Raw genomic sequence first — 21,732 nt, 5'->3', positions numbered from 1 at the left:
GCCTCTGTGGGCTAGAATACAGCCACTACTCAAGGGCCAGAGTCTGGTGGAAGAGGACAAGGTTGCTTGGGAGGAGTGGTGGTGCCAGAGAATTGTGTTGTGTGGAGTAAAGTGCTTGTGGGACTGTGTATTGCCTGTGGGGTTCACAGGGAAGACGTATCCCACAGGTGAAGAAAAATAAAAAAGTCGTTGTGCTTTTACACGTGCCTCTGGATCAGTCTGTGCCAGGGTGTGCGCAATATAGCGCCTTCATTTTACAATATATATACTTAAAACAGTGTTTCGATGGAAAACAAATAGTTTATCTCCTCTTTGCTAGATCAGCTGCAGGCTTGCTGCTACTGCCGTGCCGCATGATTTGCATCTCGTGCGGCACTTCGAACATTTAAAAGCCTGTACAGCTGCTGTCCTTTTGTCTCATTGCCTTGTCCCTCTTCCCCCAGACATCCTCTGCTCTTGTTGGGGCTCTAGCTCCCGAGGCGCGACCCTTTGAAGAGGAAGATTTTCTGTTCTTTTAATTGAGAGATGGAGCTGTGCCCTCTGGGCTGACGTGGAGCCCGGATCACTCCTGAATGAGACTGTTTGTTTTCACAGTGTTTGAATAAAGTTTTTTTGTCTCTGGAATCTCCTGAGTGTATCTGTGGAATTTTGTGTCCCAAACGTGACAAGTGGTACCAGAAGTGGTTGCACAGATGAATCCTCAGGATGATGTGTTTCAATGTGTTTTGGTGTAACACCAAAGCAGCTGAAACTGATTAACAACTCCCTCTGCTACGTAACTGACCAGATCAATAGCCCAGAAGTCTTATTGACTTGATGCTATACTTTCATTAAAAAGTGTTCCTTTAATTTTTTGAACAGTTGTATTTTCTTATTGAGCTCCTCTTCATGTTTGCTTGAATATAAACATTCCCGTATGCTTCAGACATTTTGAGCTAGACAAAACAAAACCTTCCTCATTCTGGTTGAAGTTTACAAGCTGCTTGGTTAGTTCTTTGAATGATGGCCGTTCCCTAGGTGTGATATTCCAACAGGAAAACATCAATTTATATATAATGTCAGGGCAGTTTTCTGGTGGTGGCATGCGGTACCCAGTAGTTACTCTTTCAACAATCAAACTGCTGTCCATCCCTAAAACAAATAAATAAAACAAGTAAGATTTTGAATTGAAAATTGGTTATTTGACTTTTACAGGACATCACCAGTTTCAGCAGAGCGTGTCCCCATTCATATTTTTTCCTTCTTCTAGTAGGGGGTTTGTGATGCTCGGCACCTCCTTGTACCCAGGACACAGCTAGTCGTGAACCTGATAGACAAGTGCAATGATGTCACACGGCAACAAGACTGGTGTACCAAAAAGTGTATAGTGCAGTTTATTCAAATTAAAAAGCAGTGCCCAAATTAAGTGCAGTGCGGTGACAGTACCTCTTCAGTAAATAATAATTAACCAATAAAATCCAGAACTCTTTGTGGGAATAAAATCAATCAATCAAATAATAAATCCAAACTGGAATAAAATCACAGAACAACAATCTAGACAAGAACAGGCCATTCAGCCCAAAAAAGCTTGTCATTCTTATCCACTTAACTCTTCTAAAATAACATCAAGTTGAGTTTTGAAAGTCCCTAAAGTCCTACTGTCTACCACGCTACTCGGTCACTTATTCCATGTTTCTATATTTCTCTGTGTGAAGAAAAACTTCCTAATGTTTGTGTGAAATTTACTTTTAATAAGTTTCCAGATGCGTCTCTGTATCTTGATCTACTGTATTAATTCCCTTCGGAATTTTTTAACACCTCAGTCATCTCTCCTCTTAATCCCCTAACTTCATAACTCATCCCCTGTAGCCCTTGAATCAGCCTAGTTGCTCTTCTCTGAACTTTTCTCTACCGCTGCTATATCTTTTTTGTAGCACGGAGATTAAAACTGTGCACAGTACAGCTTAAGCAGAACCTCCTTGGTCTTGTACTCCATACAGTGATCCCTCGCTATATCACGCTTCGACTTTCATGGCTTCACTCTATCGCGATTTTTTCTCATACACGCTTACATCACTACGCATGCGCTTTCTGAGAACTTTTATCTAAGCCCCACGATGGCTCCTAAACGTGCTGCTTTTTCTAAGCCTTCTGAGAATAAAACTAAGCGCCGGAGGAAGATGCTTACTATCCAGGAGAAGGTGAAACTCTTGGATATGATCAAAGATGGCAATACCCTACAAAAGCCTCCTCACGCATATGAAATGACAGCGCCAGCAACTGCCTATCAAGATGTTCTTCAGCCGTGTACCCAGATACCCACTGCCTACTCCTAGTACTCCTTCAGCGGAAGAAGGCAACGACGCACCTGCTGAAGATACTGCACCACCTGAAGACTCTCCTACTGAGGTCGTGCCTTCATAGGTTAGTGGTTGTGTGTAAGAACTGTGTGTGTGTAATTAAATGTACAGTACAATAATCTACTATATAAAAGCAGTCGGGATTGTCCTTCTGTCCCGTGAGTGCAAAGCGTAGCGGTATTCTACTTATCACAGACTTACTACTTGCGGCTTACAGTATGAAGTGACGCGATGTGAGCAGAGTTCTGGTGCTCACATCATTCCCTTGCTTTTGTGCACGATGCGCTGGAAAAATAGACAAAATTATGTCTCTGGAAATAATTAATGTTGATGGAGTACAAATGCCTCACCGCGTAGTAAATATCAGGGGAGATGGTGCTTGCTTATTCTCATGTATAGCTTATTTAGTGCATGAAACTCCATCTTTAGCAGTACAGATTCGGGCTGACATTGTACGACTTTGGACAGGCACTCGAGGGGATAAAAAAATGTAGGTTTTCGGGAGATGTTATGAATGGGCACTTTGATGTTCTCATTCCCTACCCTTACATGCCTGATGTACACATGGAGCGCACACAAATTGAGGATAAAAGTCTAGTAATAATATGATATTTGCAACGTCTAATATGTCTCATCTTCTCTTATTTTGTCTAATATATTAGGTAATACAAGTGTAATGGTGACTAAAGGGTGTTATTTCATGTCTATAGGGCTCTAATAATGTTAAAAAACGTATTTAGAAGGTCGTAAACAGGTTTTCTATACTCTAACTGAGAAAATATTCGATTTATAAATAAAGAATCCTACTTCGCGAAAATTCATTTATCACAATAGAGTCTGGAATGCATTAACCGTGATAAACGAGGGTTCACTGTATATCATGGCGCTATATAACCTAACTAACATTCTCTTAGCATTCTTAATGGCTTCTGAACACTGTCTGGTAGTTGATATTGTTGAGCCCACTACGACGCCTAAATCCTTCTCATAAGGTGTACTTTTAAATTTTCAGAGCTCCCATTCTGTATTCAAACATTTCATTTGAACTTCCCATGTATAACACTTTGCATTTACCTACATTAAATTTAATCTGACCACAAATATACCCAAGCCGGTATGATTCAGTGAATTCTACGTGACTTGCCAGTCTACCTAACTTGGTATCATCTGCAAGCTTGTCTGATAAGGTTCCTTGCACTATAACCCTCTTCTTTCTGTATCTGAGCCACCTTTGCACCCATCTACAAACAACACCCTGAACTCTCACTTCTTTTAGTTTGTTTCTTCAAAGCTTATTGAAAGTCAAGATAAATACTATCACATTGATCCACTGATCCACTTTGATCATATATATATATATATTTTTTTTTTTGCTTCCTCATAGAATTCCAGCATGTTGGTAAAACACGAACTCCCTTGTCTGAACCCATGCTGACCAGCAAAGTAAAATAAAAGTTGCCTTTCTCTGTTTCTTAAGCCTTTCTTTCCCTTCACTATCCCCACTCACCAACTGAGTCTTTTCAGCGGGGGTCAAGACATCAGCAAGTGGGGTTACCCTTAAAACAGCTTGTGTCCCAGTCACCTTAGGTGGTCACCTGCTGGGATGCCCAAGCCCAACCACTGTCCCACTACCATCTCTCTTGCATCTGTAGGACAATCCCTTGAAGCTCTCTGGTCCCGCCTCTGGAGAAGCATTCCCTGTACTTCCTGAAGAGCCACCTCCAGACCACCGTGCCTCCTGTCCTCTGCACTGACTCACACTCTTGATTTCCACTCTCTCTTTCTCCCAAATATCTCCTTATTGATTTTCTTCTATATGATTTTCTTGTTTTGTTCTCACTCTCTCTTTTCCATTTTTTCTCGATTGCCTCTTTAACTTACTTGGGCTCCTTTTGTCCACAGCGAGTGGATTTGTGTCAAACGACCTGCGGAGCTACAATGAGGGACAGCTGCACTAATTTCTTGCATGCACATTAAGCACAATTAGTAAATTCCTTTATTAAAATTTCCACGGTTGCAGTGACATGGATCCAAACTCACCCAGCCCGATATGCACTGATCTTATTGTTAAAAATCTGCACCATCACCACAGACCCTAAATGTTTTTGCCAAATGGGTTATGAATTAATTTGCACATTTCAAAACATGTTAAAGGAAGAAAATATAGCAAAAAACTTAATTTCTAAAAAAGTATTTGCAATTTTGAATACTGCTACACAACCAAGCAATAGATGTATATTTTACCTGAATATGGTATCTGACCGTAGCTCATAATCTCAAATAGAAGTATTCCAAATGACCATACATCAGATTTAACAGAGAACTGTCCATGGGTTATTGCTTCAGGGGCTGTCCATTTGTAGGGAATTATCTTGGTATTTGATATGTATACTTCCTAAAAGAAATAATGTGTTTTTATTCACAATACATTTTGAATTTGCTTTGAATAATATAACATTTAATCAATGAAAAAGGTTCAGGATTATAGACTCTCCAGTAAAACTAAGTTTACATCAGATGTTGTAATGGAAGTGTGTTGTACTATATGAGGCCAAATTTTGCATGCTTGACTATGCTGATCAGTAGATACTGCCAATCTGGCACAGTACAAATAAACGCTTTCTGCACCAGTGACCCACTGTGTGTTTACAGCCTGCAAATGCATTATTTGGTTTACCTTGAACCATTGTGCTGCTCCAGCTCCTACATTTGTGTTACCAGCACAAAACCCATTGATAGCGTAACCCTGGACCTCCAGACTACACATGTTTTTATCAGTGACATTTGCTTCAGTGCTGTTTATTTTTGAAGCTCAATGATGTTCAACAGAGACCAGTAATTCTATAGCAACACAGCTATTCTTCAAAAAGAAATGAAAAGCAAAAATTATTATAATAAAATACCAAAATGCCAATAAAACCAGAGTTGATTTCAAGGCTGGCATGATATTATATCCATTTGGTATGTGGGAAGAAACTTGTAATAAGGAAAAAAAATCTACATAGACATGAGGATACAAACTACCCACAGACAGGAGAGGAGGAGGAGGACGACGCTGGGAGCATGCACTGATACAATGCATTGTCGCAACCACCACATGACAAACCACCTCAGGATCCCAGATTAGGACCAGCTCTGCACCACAATAGTCTGAATGGAATGGAACAGAACAGGGTGAGGTTTTTTTTTTTTTTTTACAGTTGCTCTAGTGCCAATCCTGCCACCAACCCCCAGGTTTTCCCTGCAGGTTGGAGGACTTGCTTGCAGGGCTGGCTGCAGATTAAATTCATACCCAAGATGAAGCAACTGCAAGTAAAGAATCTTTGCTCAAGGGCCCAACGGAGTGGAACCACTTCTGGCCTTTACAGGATTCGAACTGACAACCTTCCAATCCTAGAGTCCTGAGCTAGAAGGCCGCACTAGTGAAAATATTAATATAAACATAGGAAATATTTACTTTTCAAAAAAAAAACCACAATGATGTCATGAAATTAATACAGTATAGCCATTCATGAAATATGTGAAGTAGCATTTATAACATTTTAAAATATTTTAAAGGTTGATCAGTAAACAGAAAAGAGTTTTGTATGCTGTTTTTAACATGGCATGAAAATTAAGTTTTATGTATTTACAGACAAGGTAAAGTCTTTATTAGAATATCAATGTTACACCTCCTCATGGACTTTAACTGCCTCTTATTTATTACCTCTAGTGTCATTGCTAATTTGTTGTACCCTAGCATAAGGAATGCAAATTCATTTGACCAGCCACTCTATCTGTTGTCCTAACATCTAGTCCTCTATCAGGTGACTCTGTCTTTCAACCATGGAGACAAATCAGAAAAGCACACTTTCATTTATATAGTGTTTTTCCATGGCTTGCTTTTTATATCCCCCTCCCCAGCACTTTTCTCCCCATTTTCTGTTGCTGCCCTTTTATTTATCACATATATCACTCATTATCGTCTACTGTTACTTTAAATATTCTGTTATTACCTCAGACCTTCTATTAGACTACTATATACTATTTCTTAACTCTCATCAATCCATCTATACATCCACCCATCTTAACCCAACCAGCAATCAAAGGGTGCAAGACAGGAAACAACATCTGAATACCCTGCGATGCAAACTACGGTCTCCTTACCACTGCACCATCACGTCACTCTGCTTAACTCCCATTACCTTTCATTACTGTGACAGTAAAACTAATTCTTGACCTTTGCCAGAGGTCTTCTGAATTCATTATTGAAGATAATTGGTGGGCACCTTCTGTAATTTAATTCACTTTGAATTTTCTTTGTTTGTTGTCTCGGTGTATGCTCAGACCATGGTAAGAGATATCTCAGTGAGGGAGACATTTTATTTGCAGCTTTGCTCGGTGGTTGATGGGTGTCCATGAAGTGACACTCCTCTGGTCATTGGGATTGTGTCGGTTTCCATGGGTCTGGCAACAGTGATGAAAGTGGCTCTATGTTCCTTGATTTTGCAAAAGGTCAGGGGATGTGGATTGCTGGATCCTGGTTCCAATGGCCTGAGCCACATCATTAGACTTGGTACTCCAATACTAGTGGTGTGGTGAAAGAGATCGATCACATCCTCTGTGGGGAGACATTGGAGGCTCTTACAAAACAGCAGGGTCGACAGACGTGCCCAGTTTGTGAATTCTGACCACAGACTTGTTGTTACTCTGAAGATCCAGTTTGGGTGCAACTGCTGATCCTAATATGATACTTTCTGTGACAATACCCTGAAAGTTGCTGAGGGTAGTGTTGGAGTTACCAGCGTTCCCAGAAGAGAGGGGTTTCATCTCACAGAGCACTGTGGATATCATTGAGAGTGCGCGGCTTGATGGCAAATCCGGTCTTTATTGGGAACTGAGAAGTATGGCTGCGAGGGCTCTGAGGGCAGATAAGCAGGCATTTGTTAGAGGAATTTGGGAACAAGTGACACACCATGTGTGGTCTAGTGACTAATGTCCTGCTTACAGAGGAATCAAAGCATTACGCACATCCGAATCTGTTCCTTGGAGAGTCACAGTCAGGGCTGATGGAACGGCCGTTATGGATGACACTACAGTTTGTGACACTCTGGACTAGCTACTTTGAGCAGCTGTTTAAAGCTGATCCTTCGGCTAGAACGTTGGATATCTCTGAGTCCACGGTTCTTGAGGATGATCTTCCAATTAGCTGTGAGCCACCCAATCTCACTGATATTGCACAGGAGGTGAACCAACTGAGGGGAGGAAAGGCTGCAGGGATCTGTGCTATCCAGGGTAAACTTCTCCTGGCTGGTGGTAAGGCTGTCCTCCTGGCATTGTAAGCAATCTTTGATTCCATTTGGGAGATGGTCATTTCCACTGACTGGAAAACAGGACTTGTTGTCCATCTAGAAAGGGAAGAGTGATCCCCTGGATTGTGGCAAATACAGGGGGTAACACTGCTCTCAGTGCCAGGTAAGGTCCTTGCCAGGATCATCCTCAATACGATCCATGATTACTTGCTCACCTACCAGCTACTGGAGCAATCTGACTTAATGCCTAAGAAATCTTCTATCGACTGCATCGTGGCACTGAGGGTTCTTATGGAGCACAAACATGAATATCAGCAGAGATTCTTTGCAGCCTTTGTTGATTTTCATAAAGTGTTCGACTCAGTTGATCAAGCTGCCCTTTGGGACATCCTGAGACTTTGTGGGATCTCCTCAAAGTTGCTGGATATCACGGCCAGACTGTACACTGATACTGTGAGTGCTGTGCAAAGTGAAGGCAGAACCTCTGTGTTTTTGCCAGTTGATTCTGGGGTTTGTCACCAGTGTGTTCTTGTTACTACTCTGTTCAGTGCTTGCATGGACTGGGTGTTGGGCAAGGTTATGTGGGGTCTAGAGGCTCTGTGGGATCTGTTGGTGAATTAAGACTCATCAATCTTGATTTTGTCAATGATGCTTTGTTCTTTGCAGAGTCAATGAAGGCTCTGATCGGGGCTCTCGAGAGACTGAGCAAGGAGTCTGAGTGTCTGGGCTTGTGGGTGTCCTAGATAAAAAAACAAGATCCAGGCCTTTAATAACCTCCTGGGCACAGCCATCAGCAGTGTGTCTGTCTGCAGAGAGAGTGTCGACCTTATCGAGAGGATTACTTAGCTTGGCAGCGACATTCATAACTCTGGTGACTCTTCCAATGAAGTCAGTAGATGGATTGGGAGAGCATTGGGGGTCATGAGGTCACTGGAAAGAGGTATATGCCGCTCCTGATATCTAACTGGCTGCAGCAGATAGATGGTCATTTCCGGAGAGTGGGCTAGGACTTGTCTGTGTAGGTGGTTGCCAAAAAGGATCCTCAGCTGTTTCGTTGTTTGGTAGGTGCAGCAACGTGCTGTACCAGTGCATGCTCCCCAACCCTAACCTGACCTGACCTGATACACATTTTCATTTTTCTGTGATTTAATCCCTTATAATATTTAATATTTAATATTTACCATTTACCACAGAATATAAACACAAGTGTATAGGATCAGAATCCTATCCATAGTCACAGACAACAGCTCAAGTCAATCAATGATGAGCCACAGGTAACATCAAAAAATCTAATTTTAAGGTAAGGTCACGTGACTGTAAGTGCTACACAAAATATTATTTGCTACCAGAGTGACCTGTGATTATTCAGTGATCTCTAATCATAAAATATAAAAAAACTAATACAGATCATAAAGTGTACATTTCCAAGTCCATCAGCATATGTTCACCAAATGTTGATTAGTGTGGATTTCAAAAGGTCTACACATTTGTTTTGAAATTTCAGTTTTGTTCTTCTGAAGGCTGAAAGCAATACAAATAATGTCAAGCCTTCTTTATCTTTAATAAAAAAAAACTGTAATCAACAATACTGAAGTGAAAAACAAATGGTTCATTAATAGTAGAAATAGTTATACTTGTATATAAAAAGATGGAATCCTTTTCTTGCATAAGCGCGCACACCCTTTAGTGAACTTTGTACTTCTGCTTTGAATCCTGCAGTATGTCAATTTGGTCACTTTCACATTTACACACCTGGGGTCAGATTTATAAAGCTTGCATATACACAAAAAAAAGGCTCAAAATACTGTATATATATGGCATCCTTTCATGCCAAAGCCAGGATTTATAAAAGAAAAACTGGAGAGAACTCTTGCATATATTTACGGCAGCTACAACCCATCTGTATGCAACATTCTGGAGAAAGTAGTAAATGTTAATCAAGCAGGGAAATGCAGCCAAAGCAGCAGCGAATAATAATTCATTTCACCAAGCTATTATTTTAATTTGTGTTGATGTGACAAACATGTTAAACCTCAGAAGTGATAATCATTATGTACATACAGACCCTGTTTTAGTTTTCTTTTTAAGAGGGCCAATGCTGCATATTTGTACTGAAGTTTTTTTTTTTCATTTTTTTGTCAGTTGAAATAGTTTTCCTGTTGTCACTTATCAGGATCAGAAACCAAAGCACATTTAAAACACAAATGTGATTCACTCCCTGTGTACAGAAAGCTCTAAATCTCATTTCCAGCAGCCTATTCAGAGCCTAATGGTTTGATGCAATATGGTTTGCTTGATACAGTCACAAGCTTTTAGGGAGTTGGATTTTTTGGCTAATGATAATGGCGATCTTTGGAACTATTACTTTTCCAAATTTTTCTGACTGGAATTCCCGCTCCTACTGAAGCATCCCTACAATATCATGCTACCTTCACCATGCTTAACAGAAAATACGGTTTGGGTAATGAGCTGTGTTGACTTTGTATTGAAAATATTTTTTAGAATTAAGGCCAAAATTTTCTGCTTTGGTTATCAATTTTGAAGAAACATCTTGATTTTAGTGTTGACCTGAGGCTGCTGTATTTCCCTCACATTTTAACAATGGTATTCATAATGTTCCAATATATTTGCAATACTTTTCTAATTCTTTTGTATCACTGGCCTGATGTACTGCTTTCAAAAATAAGGCTGTGTAGATCTTCTATTGGCTCCTTGTGAGCCACGAACACCTTTTCCAAAGCAACCAACATTCCCAAACTGACGTAATCCAAACTGAGGCTGTAGGATGCCAGAGTCTATCTTGGTAACACTAGGTGCAAGACAGGAACCATCCCTAGAAACAATACCAGTCCATCATAGGGCGCAATCACATGCTCACTGGTGCCAATTCAGTGTTGCCAAATAACCTAACCTGCACGTCTTAGCAGCCGTGGGAGAAAAGACACAGGGAGAATGTGAAGTCTCCACAACAACCAAGTGGAGGATTTGAACCTAATACACAAGATACGTGGAATATCACTAGTTAAATATGAATACAGAAAAAACTTTCTAAAGAATATTTTGTAATATTTTCAACCACCTAAAATAATCCCTTTGCTTTTTATTTATTTTTGCTACAAAGACTTATTAAAGAAGATGTAAAGTTTGATATGGTTTGCTTTAATTCCAGCCAACAACAGACAATGTTTCATTAAGGGTGAACTTTTGATATCCACTGTATGTAACCAAAAACCATGCACGTTGAATTCTCACAAGAACATTAGATATGTGTAATATCACTAAACTAAGGATGAAAGGAAGACTAAGCAGAGAAAGGAATTTTTTTGTTTAAATACCCTAATCAAAATATTACATTACTCCACACAGAGGCAGTTATAGGAGTCTACTTACATCAATAAGACGAGCCAATCCAAAATCAGCCACTTTACAGGTGCCATTTTCGTTTACAAGAATGTTTCTTGCTGCCAGGTCCCGGTGAATATAATTTTGTGACTCCAGATAATACATTCCTTCAGCTACTTGGCTTGCCATAGACACAAGGTAGTATGAGGACAACCTTATTCCTTCACCACCTAAACAAAAAGGAACATAAGAACAACAGCAGTCAACTTATTTTTTTCGCATTTCAATCTCTTTTCACTATTGTTGATTACTCTCCCATACTGTCATGATTGTTATAAAAAGGAAATCCATCCTGTGTAGGTCATTATAAAGAGACAACTTTTTGAGAATGTGGTTATTAGAATGTTGCCTATCATTAGGTATCGAGACCATATGATCCTTCAATTTTTACTTACATAATGCCTGGTGTACTTTCACATGACAATACCAGAAAAAAGTATTACATTTTAAAAATGAACTCTATATTTAATGTATCTGTTCTCACTTGAAAAAACATGAATGCATTGCCATCTACAATATGTCCAGCAGGGGTCGCCAGTTCAACAGAAAGAGGGACAGCCATTTCAAATATTTCACTTATCTTCATAAAATAGAACATGTATAGATGCACATAAAGACTGTAAATTCACAATTGTGAAATCAAGAAACCACAGATCAAGAAAACAAATGATAAACAGCAGAATGAAGTAATCTGGATATCATAATATGCTAAATGTTTCCAGTGTTGTGACTAGCCAGGAGAACTATTCTGCATTTCTCCAATTCTTCTGTCTATTTTAAGGTATTTTACAGCAGCAGACTGATTATTCAGTGCTTTGTTCTTTTTTCTTCTTTGTTCTATGGCTCTTCTTAACCTGTACCTTATTTTAAGTGTCACTTCTAAAATGATAAATAGCTCAGTGCCCATCTGATTACTATCACATTTCTTCTTCTTTCAGCAGCTCCCATTAAAGGTTGCCACATTGGATCATCTTTTTCCATATCTTCCTGTCCTCTGCATCTTGTTCTGTCACACCCATCACCTGCATGTCCTCTCTCACCACATCCATAAACCTTCTCTTAGGCCTTCCTCTTTTCCTCTTGCCTGGCAGCTCTATCCTTTGCATCTTTCTCCCCATATACTCAGCATCTCTCCTCTGCACATGTCCAGAGCAACGCAATCTCGCCTCTCTGACTATTGTCTCTCCACCTTCCAACCTTAGCTGACCCTCTAATGTACTCATTTCTAATTCTGTCCATTCTTGTCACACCCAATTCAAATCTTAGCATCTTTAATTCTACCAGTTCCACCTCTGTCTCCTGCTTTCTGGTCAGTGCCACCATCTCCAACCCATATAACATAGCTGGTCTCACTACTGTCCCGTAGACCTTCCCTTTCACTCTTGCTGATACCCATTTGTCATTAATCTCTCCTGACTCTCTTCTCCACCCATTCCACTCTGCCTGCAGTCTCTTTATCACCTCTCTTTCACAATTCCTGTTACTCTGTACTGTTGATCCCAAGTATTTAAACTCATCCACCTTCGCCAACTCTATTCCTTACATTCTCACCATTCCACTGACCTCCCTCTTATTTACACACATGTATTCTGTCTTGATCCTACTGACCTTCATTCCTCACATCTCTAGAGCATATCTCCACCTCTCCAGTGTCTTCTCAAGCTGCTCCCTACTCTCGCTATAGATCACAATGCCATCAGCAAACATCATAGTCCATGGGGACTCCTGTCTAATCTTGTCTGTCAACCTGTCCATCAGTATTGCAAATATAGCTCAGAGCCGAACCCAGATGTAATCCAACCTCAATGTTGAATGCATCTGTCACTCCTACCACAGACCACACCACTGTCACACTTCTCTTGTACATATCCTGTACCACTCTTACATACTTCTCTTCCACTCCTGACTTCCTCATATAATATCACAGCTCCTCTCGAGGCACCCTGTCATATGTTTTCTCCATGTCCACAAAAATGCAATGCAACTCCTTCTGGCCTTCTCTAAACTTCTCCATCAACACCCTCAGTGCAAACATTGAACCTGTGATGCTCTTTCTTGGCATGAAACCATATTGCTACTCACTAATCATAACCTCCCTTAATAACCAAGCTTCCACTACTTTTTCCAATTACTTCATGCTGTGGCTCATTAATATTATCCTCCTATAGTTACTACAGCTGTGCACATCCACTTTATTTTTTAAAATCAGTAGCAGTACACTTCTTCTCCATTCCTCAGGCATCCTCTCACTTTCCAAGATTCCATTCAACAATCTGGTTAAAAACTCCACTGCCATCTCTCCTAAACACCTTCATGCTTCCACAGGTATGACATCTGGATCAATATCCTTTTCCTTCTTCATCCTCTTCATAGCTGTCCTCCTTGCTAATCCGTTGCACTTTCTAATTCACTATATCCACATCATTCACCCTTCTCTCTTCCACATTCTCTTCTTTCATCAGCCTCTCAAAGTACTCTTTCTATCTGCTCAACACACCCTCCTCACTTAGGAGTATGTTTCCATCTTTATCCTTTTTCACCATAACCTGCTGCACATCCTTCCCAGCTCAGTCCCTCTGTCTAGCCAGTCGGTACAGGTCCTTTTCTTAGTGTCCAACCTCTCATACAACTCATCATACATCTTTTTTTAGCATTCACCACTTCTCTCTTCACCTTGCGCCTTATCTCCTTGTACTCTTGTCTCCTTTCTGCATCTCTCTGATATCCCACTTTTTCTTCACCATCCTCTTCCTCTGTATACTCTCCTGTACTTCCCCATTCCACCACACCAGGTTTTCTTTTCCTCATTCCTCTGTCCAAATATCACACTAAGCACCCTTTTTCCTGTCACCTCTGCTGTAGTTGCCCAGCTGTCTGGTAAGTCTTAACTACCACACAGTGCCTATTTCACCTCCTCCCTAAACTCAGCCTTACAGTCTTCCTTTTCCAACTTCCACCATTTGATCCTTGGCTCTGCCCTCACTCTCCTCCTCTTCTTCTTGATCTCCAACGTCATCCTACAGACCATCATCCTATGCTTTCTGACTACTCTTTCCCCTGCCACCACTTTGCAGTCTTCAATCTCCTTCAGATTGACTCTTCTGCATAGGATGTAATCTACCTGTGTGCATCTTCCTCCACTCTTGTAAGTCACCCTATATTCCTCCCTCTTCTTAAAATATGTATTGACCACAGCTATGCCCATCCTTTTTGCACAATCCACTATCAACTGACCTTCGTCATTCCTCTCCTTGACATCATACCTACCCATCACTTCCTCATCTCCTCTGTTCCCTTCACCAACGTGTCCATTGTAATCCAATACAATTACCACTTCCTGTCCCTTGGGTACACTGTCCATTACTTTATCCAACTCACTCCAGAAATCTTCTTTATATTCTATAGCACACCCAACTTGCTGAGCATATGCACTAACAACATTCATTATCACACCTCTAATTTCCAGCTTCATAATCATTACTCTGTCTGACACTCTTTTCACCTCCAAAACACTCAACAAGTCCTGCAATGTCAGTTCACGTGAGCTGCTCGGAGTACATGCATCGAAACTTGTGCTGTCTAGTGCGATCTCGCGATGTCCACGGCTTTATTTAATGTTAGCTCAGATACCTGCGCTTCGCAGCAGAGAAGTAATGTGTCTGAGACATCACACACTGCATGCACGGGTTTACCCTTCCCAGTCCTGCAAATTCAGTTCACGTGAGCTGCTCGGAGTACATGCATCGAAGCTTCTCAGCTGTGCTTGCGCTATCTAGCGATGTCCACGGCTTTATGTAATGTTAGCTTAGACCCGCCACTTTAAAGTTTCTGTCGCACTTTTGCTGAGTTTGTGCCAAACACTATTCTATCCCTGACCATCTCATCTTAGTTTGCATAAGCACAGTCCTTCACCAGCAATTTTAACTCCATTACAAAGTGATGAAATGTCTTGTTTATACCCTGCATCCTCTCATTAAACTTGTATCTTGCAAATATCGTAATGGTCTTAGGCATGACAAACGCCAGCAGCAGCCTGTCTATGAACTTAATTTAAACTTAAGGTTTACACCGTGCTTTGTTTCCGCAGTAGCTGCACTTATGAATATGCTTGTATGCATCACTCGCTTCATATTCTTTTGCTGCCTTCTCAATTGTAAGCACAGTCCTTCACCCGCGGATATTTCGCGGCAGCGTGTCTATTGGATAGCTGATGACGGAAGGCCTTATATGGGCAGGCACAACTCCGCCTCACACGGTGACAGAGCTGCAGGCTATAGCTGTTTATATGGACGAAAGTAGGTTCCAGTTCTGACCGTTAAGCGTAGAATTTCGAAATGAAACCTGCCTCACTTTTGTAAGTAAGCAATGAGCCTGCCAAATTTCAGCCTTCCACCTACATGGGAAGTTGGAGAATTAGTGAGTGAGTGAGTGAGTGAGAGCTTTGCCTTTTATTAGTATAGATTCTTAAGGACAGCAAAAGTGACAGGAAAAATTGAAAGACTGCACAAAATCATTAGCAAAACATTTTATTTTGGCATTCAATTTTTCTTTCTTACTTTCTTTTTTTTTTAAATATTTTCAGATTGTTAAAAATAATCTTCCAACAGGGTGACTGAATCAAAAAAGGACGAAAGCTGGAAGAAATTTTTGCTCCTTCAATTTTACTTATTGTTAGAGTAAGACAAAAGACAAATAAAAATAGTTAGAAATAATGGTAAAGTCGAGGGCAAAAGACATTTTCCCTGCTTTATTATTTTTCTAATGATTTTGCCCATATTTTTGGCTCTCCCCTTATTTTCTCAGGTGGGAGATGAATTTTGTTTTGTTATGTTTTGTCTTTTAGCATTCCTGCTTTCTTTTTTTTTTTACTTTTTGTTAACTATTTTAACTGTTTTTGTTTTTCCTTTTTTTAGTTTAACTATGAAGTCATTTGTTGTACTGTATAAGTGATTATAATAATAATAATACATTTTATTTATATAGCACTTTCTCAAGCTCAAGGTGTTTTTACTTGATTCTATGCAATGTTATTTTCTTCAATATTAAAAATTGAAAACAAAATACTGTAATGGTAAAGTTGCTCATAGATGATTACACACAGTAGAATGTCTGAATCAGAAGTAGAACTTGTATCTGCTATTTGTTAAACATAGGATGGAGTCAATGGGGATATATAGGTAAAATTTTAATTAACAAATATAATAAGGCATGCATAGTATTATTTAACATTAAGGCCAAGCCAGAAAGGATATGGAAGTAAATAACACACTGAGCACCAGTTTACAAGATGCCCTGTATCATATTCATTATAGTTTTATCACAGACAATACAAATTATTGTTTTCTGACAATATACAGTATTACCTGAAAAGACATCAACCTACTTCCATTCCTGTATAAAGAGGGTTTGCTACCTGCTGCATTCTTATTATTTAATAAAAGTACTAATACACTTTGTCAGTATCGAACAAATACTTCACAATAGTAGAAAGTGAAAAAGAGTACTTACTCCTGAGATATTGAAGCAAATTTCCTTTTGCCATCAGCTCTGTCACAATGTAATATGAATCCTCTGTTATGCAGGTGGCATAAAGTGGAATCAGATATTTGTGATGAAGATTCTTCATAATCTTCGTTTCCAAATCAAAGTCTTTATACCTCACAGTTTCTTTGGAGACAGGAGGAGCAAAATGAAATTAAAACTCAAAAGAAGAAAACAAACAGCCTAAAAATTGACAGCTTTAAACATCTGAAGCTGCAGGCATCCTCTTAAAAATCCAATAAAAAGGAACATTTAAAGAAAATCAAAACAGTTCACTTTTTGAAAGCATTGCAAAAAAGATAACCAGCAAAGTACGGAGGTGACAGTGGTAATTTAAAAATAAAAATATATTTTTAAAAAATTGAAAAAAGCCCTGTTTTGAGTAAGAATCCTAACCACAGGATTTTTCTGAGATATAAACTGGCCCATGTACTTTTTGGTATTTGAAATTTCATTTTAAAAGCAAATACGAAAAAACGAAAATGAAAGGAATTTTCAGATTTTGATTAAAGAATAAAATGAAGGAAAATAAGGTATTCTTTAATTCTATGGTAACAAATAGCAGTCATAAACTTAAAATTACACATACTTTTCTAGAGTTATTTGTGATTCAAATAATGAAAGTGTAATAGCTCAAAAACAACAAAACAGATGTATTTTCACTGTCTGAAACCGGAAGTACTTCTTCTTCAGTGCAATTTTTGACGACATCGATTGACGGCCTTGAACTTACACAGGCGTCAGCAGAGGATGGACCATTATGTTGTTTTTTGGAACAGTAAAAGAGGGATACTCTGGGACGACGACATGACTACAGAAAAACTGAGTCACATCTTTTAGGTAAAAATACAAGCCTGTAAACTTTGCTTCATTGATGTAGCAGTTCTTTTATGAACGTTATTGTTGTGACTTACTGCGAAACTGCTAACATTTGGTGATTTCATTTACTAACACTAAGTCTTGAAATTTTTATAGTGCTAGCATTTTGAATGTGTGTAAATGTGTGAATGGTTGCTCATTGACTTTTACCGGCTACTAGTTACTAACTAATTAGTAAACGTTTCGAGTATTAATAGTGCGCACAAGTGTAACAGATGTTAGGAGAGCAACATGATTTACAGAAAGTTTTCTTAAACAAGTGTCAGCGCACACTCTATACATCACGGATGACTCAAACGCGGCCATGTTCCCCGGAGGAGCCTCTGGTGTTTTCAGCGCGTTAGACCTGACACCCAGAGGTCAATATGCACAAAGAGAAGACATGAAATCGATGCCAGCAGCAGGTTTCAGCGATTGTCATCTCTAAAATCATGTCTGAGTACTGTTCCAACGTCATGATGATGGTCCAGTCTACATACCAGTGACCAGTGTTTGCTGCAAGTGGCCCATTATCTGACCAGGTTGTTGACCTACAAAAACTTCCTGTTCAGACAAAATAAATAAAAGGTGTTTTCTCGTTTCTTGCATTTTTCTTTTCCGATGTGTGAAAGAACAAAAGGAAAAAAGTAATTGTGTTTTTCATTTTTCCCTTTTAAGTTGAAAATCAAATAAGTGCCTCTTTTTCTTTTTTACATGATATTTTCTGAAACAAAATTTCAAATTCCAAAAAGTACGTGGACCATACATTTAAATCCATGTAATGGTACTTCAAGGAGGTATGATGAGGACACAAGAAAAACACTGGTCACCACAGATTCAATTAAGAATGACCATTTCTGAACATTTGGGTAGACTCCGAATTGTGGTGACTACTGTAATTTTCACTGGCACATATAAAGGTAGAGTGAAAATGTGCACATTTGAACAGAGAGAGTCAACCACTCATAGACTTAGATGCCACTTCTCCACCAGTAGCAGTGAGCAGGGCAGAGTATTATTGAACAAGTTGTTAAAAAGTCATTATAGTTACTAATATAACATTTTGGAAAATAAATATAACAATAATTGACTACTTCTTTAAGCAGTTTTTCATGATCCACTTTTTTTCTTGATCTGTGGTTTCTTGATTTCACATTCTATGTGCATCTATACATCCATCCATTTTCTAACCCGCTGAATCCGAATACAGGGTCACGGGGGTCTGCTGGAGCCAATCCCAGCCAACACAGGGCACAAGGCAGGAACCAATCCTGGGCAGGGTGCCAACCCACCGCAGGACACACACTAACACACCCACACACCAAGCACACACTAGGACCAATTTAGAATCGCCAATCCACCTAACCGGCATGTCTTTGGATTGTGGGAGGAAACCGGAGCGCCGGAGGAAACCCACGAGACACGGGAGAACATGCAAACTCCACGCAGGGAGGACCCGGGAAGCGAACCCGGGTCTCCTAACTGCGAGGCAGCAGCGCTACCACTCCGCCCGCATCTATACATGTTGTCTTTTATGATGATAACCACTAGTTATAAAAAGCTCCTTCAGGAAACCAAAACCAAGGCATTGAGACATTTTCTTTTTAGATGATTACGTACAGCAGCTAATTGGGCAAACTGATCGTGGCAGAGTTTTTAGTTTTGTGAAAAATAAAATCAGTGACGTGATTGAAAAAAGCACTTCTTCATGCAAAGAGTTGTGGGAGTCGAGAACAAGCTACCAAGCTATGTAGTTGAAGCAGAAACGTTGACATCCTTTGATAAGTGTATGCATGAGATATTGGGGAATCTTAACTGTCAGCTAAACAAATAAGCCTGATGGACTGAATGGTCTCCTCTAGTTTGTTAAATTTCTTATGTTCTTATGTACACCATTTTAGTTTAAAATTGTAATACAACAAATTTTGATGGGATGCCACTCCATTAAAGGGAAGCTCAGATCAACTAAAAAGAGAAATGTAACAGAAAAAAGTAGATATACACTTGTGTTCAAAAGTTTGGAATCACCCAGAACCACTCATATTTTTAATAGAAACTGATACTTTTGCCCTGCAGTGGGCTGGCGCCCTGACTGGGGTTTGTTCCTGCCTTGCACCCTGTGCTGGCTGGGATTGGCTCCAGCAGACCCCCGTGACCCTGTAGAATTGAATAGAATGCCTTTTGTTGTTACTATACACAAGTACAATGAGATTAAAAGCAGCTCCTTCAGTGCAGACATATATGTAGAACACAACAAGTAAATAAACAAATGGTGCAAAAAAGTTCTGCGACGCTATTGTGAAAGATAGCGGCCCGGACACACACAGGCGGACACCATTTGCTCCATCACCCACGTTTATTTACATAATTATATACAAAGTCAAGTGCACCGCCACCAAACCCCCCAAAGTCTAGGCTCTCAATAGCCACTGCCTTCACAAGTCCAGGCTCTCACTAGCCACTTCCTTGTCACACACAACACACGGGGCCTCTCCTCGCCTCCTCTGCCTTGACCTTGTCTTCCTCCTCACCCGACTCCAGCCTTGATTGCAGGGCGGCGGCTCCTTAAGTAGGTGGCTGATTGGTGACCACACCCAGCCACCTGCGACACTATATACATATGGAAAGAATAATAACTATTGCACTATTGGGTTATTGCACATAATTTAAATATTGCACAATAATGATGATCATGTGCAGTGAGTAGTGGATGTTGGACCCTGAGAGTAATGATATTGTACAGTATACAGATATTGCACAGTTATTACCAGTACCATTTAGATATTGGATATTGCACAGTTTATGGATAGAAGGAAGTCCAGGGGTTGGGGGTTTGACTGTGTAGTCAGTGCATGTGTGAGTTTAGAATGGTTATGGCTTTTGGGAAAAAACTGTTCTTGAGTTTGTTTGTCTTTGTCGTGTTAGGATATAATTGGTTAGATAATGACTGACTGACTGATACTTTTTTTTATCAATGTACCAAATAGAGATTTTAAACAAAGTTGTTCACAATTGTCTTGGAAGAAGAAAGCAAACTGGCAGAAAAAGATGTGGAAGGGCCAGATGCACAGTTGCACAAGAGGATAAGGAAACCATAGTCTGTAGTTTGAGAAACAACAGCCTTAACAGTCTTCAGTTAGCTGCTTCCTTAAATAGTACACATCAAATAACTGTCATCTGAAACATCCATCCATCCATTATCCAACCCGCTATATCCTAACTACAGGGTCACGGGGGTCTGCTGGAGCCAATCTCAGCCAACACAGGGCGCAAGGCAGGAAACAAACCCTGGGCAGGGTGCCAGCCCACTGCAGTCATTTGAAACAATGAAAAGAAAATGATTAAATGGGCAAATGAATGCAGACATGTGGACAGTGGATTCCAAACTTTTTAACCTTTTCTTTTTATTTGCTAGTTGCAGATATGGCTTTTTCTTTTAAAACACTAGAGCCTCCATTCCAGAGTTGTCTTTTCCCTGTTGCAGATGACACTGGCAGCATTAGTAATGCATTGGCTATGTTTTTAAATCATTTTAATGATACCTTGATAAAAAAAAGCAAGAACATTTCTGGAGGGTTACAAACTTTAGTATTTTAATCAGTGTATGGTGCACTAATGTCTAAAATATGGAGCCTTTGCAAAGATTGCAAATAATCTTGCCAGTTTTACAGAACCCTAACTAACACTGTGAAATGTGAATGCAGATCTTATTTTTGCATAATCCTTTGAAAAACAAAAGCAAAAATAATTCTGTTTGTCAACTGAGCTTTAGTTGATAGCCACTAGTCCAAGTGACTACTGTAATCAGGTTATTGACTGTGCCATGTGATCAGTAAATAGTTTGAAAGGTTCCCTTGTCTCTTAGTATATCATTTAGTATAAACATGACAAGCTGTTTATGATAATCATTTTAACAATGGATTAAACAGCATTTAAATTATAATTAGTAGGCACAATCAGCTACTATGCAGCTACTGCTTTCCCATTAGTCAGGCCATTGTTCACTCTGAGCTGACATAAGATACAAAGCTTGTCTGCTGCTGCTACATCTTGCACAGAATACATCCAAACACATGTCCAAACTTAAGAAAGGCAGTTAACTTATCTATGGCTAATGTTATCTAGTAGGAAAGATATAAAGCAAAGATCCCTAACATATATGAAAACACAACAGAGAATATATAAGAAACCTGAAAAATATTTGGCATTTCCCTAAAGAAGGAGGAAAACATCCTGGATTATAAGATTACAGGTAGTCCACAATAGCCTTGATAAGGATCCTGTGGTTACTGGTGTTAAGG

At 39.7% G+C, this 21,732-nt stretch overlaps 1 protein-coding gene across 1 annotated transcript in view; it reads right to left on the bottom strand.

Moving 5' to 3' along the window:
* Positions 1-385: 385 nt before the first annotated feature.
* Positions 386-21,732, bottom strand: part of LOC120515188 (protein-tyrosine kinase 6-like) — an 80,381-nt gene continuing 59,034 nt past the window's right edge. The window contains exons 5-8 of the mRNA XM_039735939.1: positions 16,541-16,699; positions 11,021-11,202; positions 4,584-4,734; positions 386-1,131 (exon numbers count right to left, since the gene is read on the bottom strand). Coding sequence (XP_039591873.1) covers positions 887-1,131; positions 4,584-4,734; positions 11,021-11,202; positions 16,541-16,699 — 737 coding nt within the window. The 3' untranslated portion in view covers positions 386-886. The remainder of the gene's footprint in view (positions 1,132-4,583; positions 4,735-11,020; positions 11,203-16,540; positions 16,700-21,732) is intronic.

This window comes from Polypterus senegalus, chromosome 14, assembly GCF_016835505.1.
Source record: "Polypterus senegalus isolate Bchr_013 chromosome 14, ASM1683550v1, whole genome shotgun sequence".
Lineage (NCBI taxonomy): Eukaryota > Metazoa > Chordata > Cladistia > Polypteriformes > Polypteridae > Polypterus > Polypterus senegalus.
The sequence above is the reverse complement of the archived record's forward strand: the minus strand, read 5'-3'. Positions and strand labels throughout refer to the sequence as shown.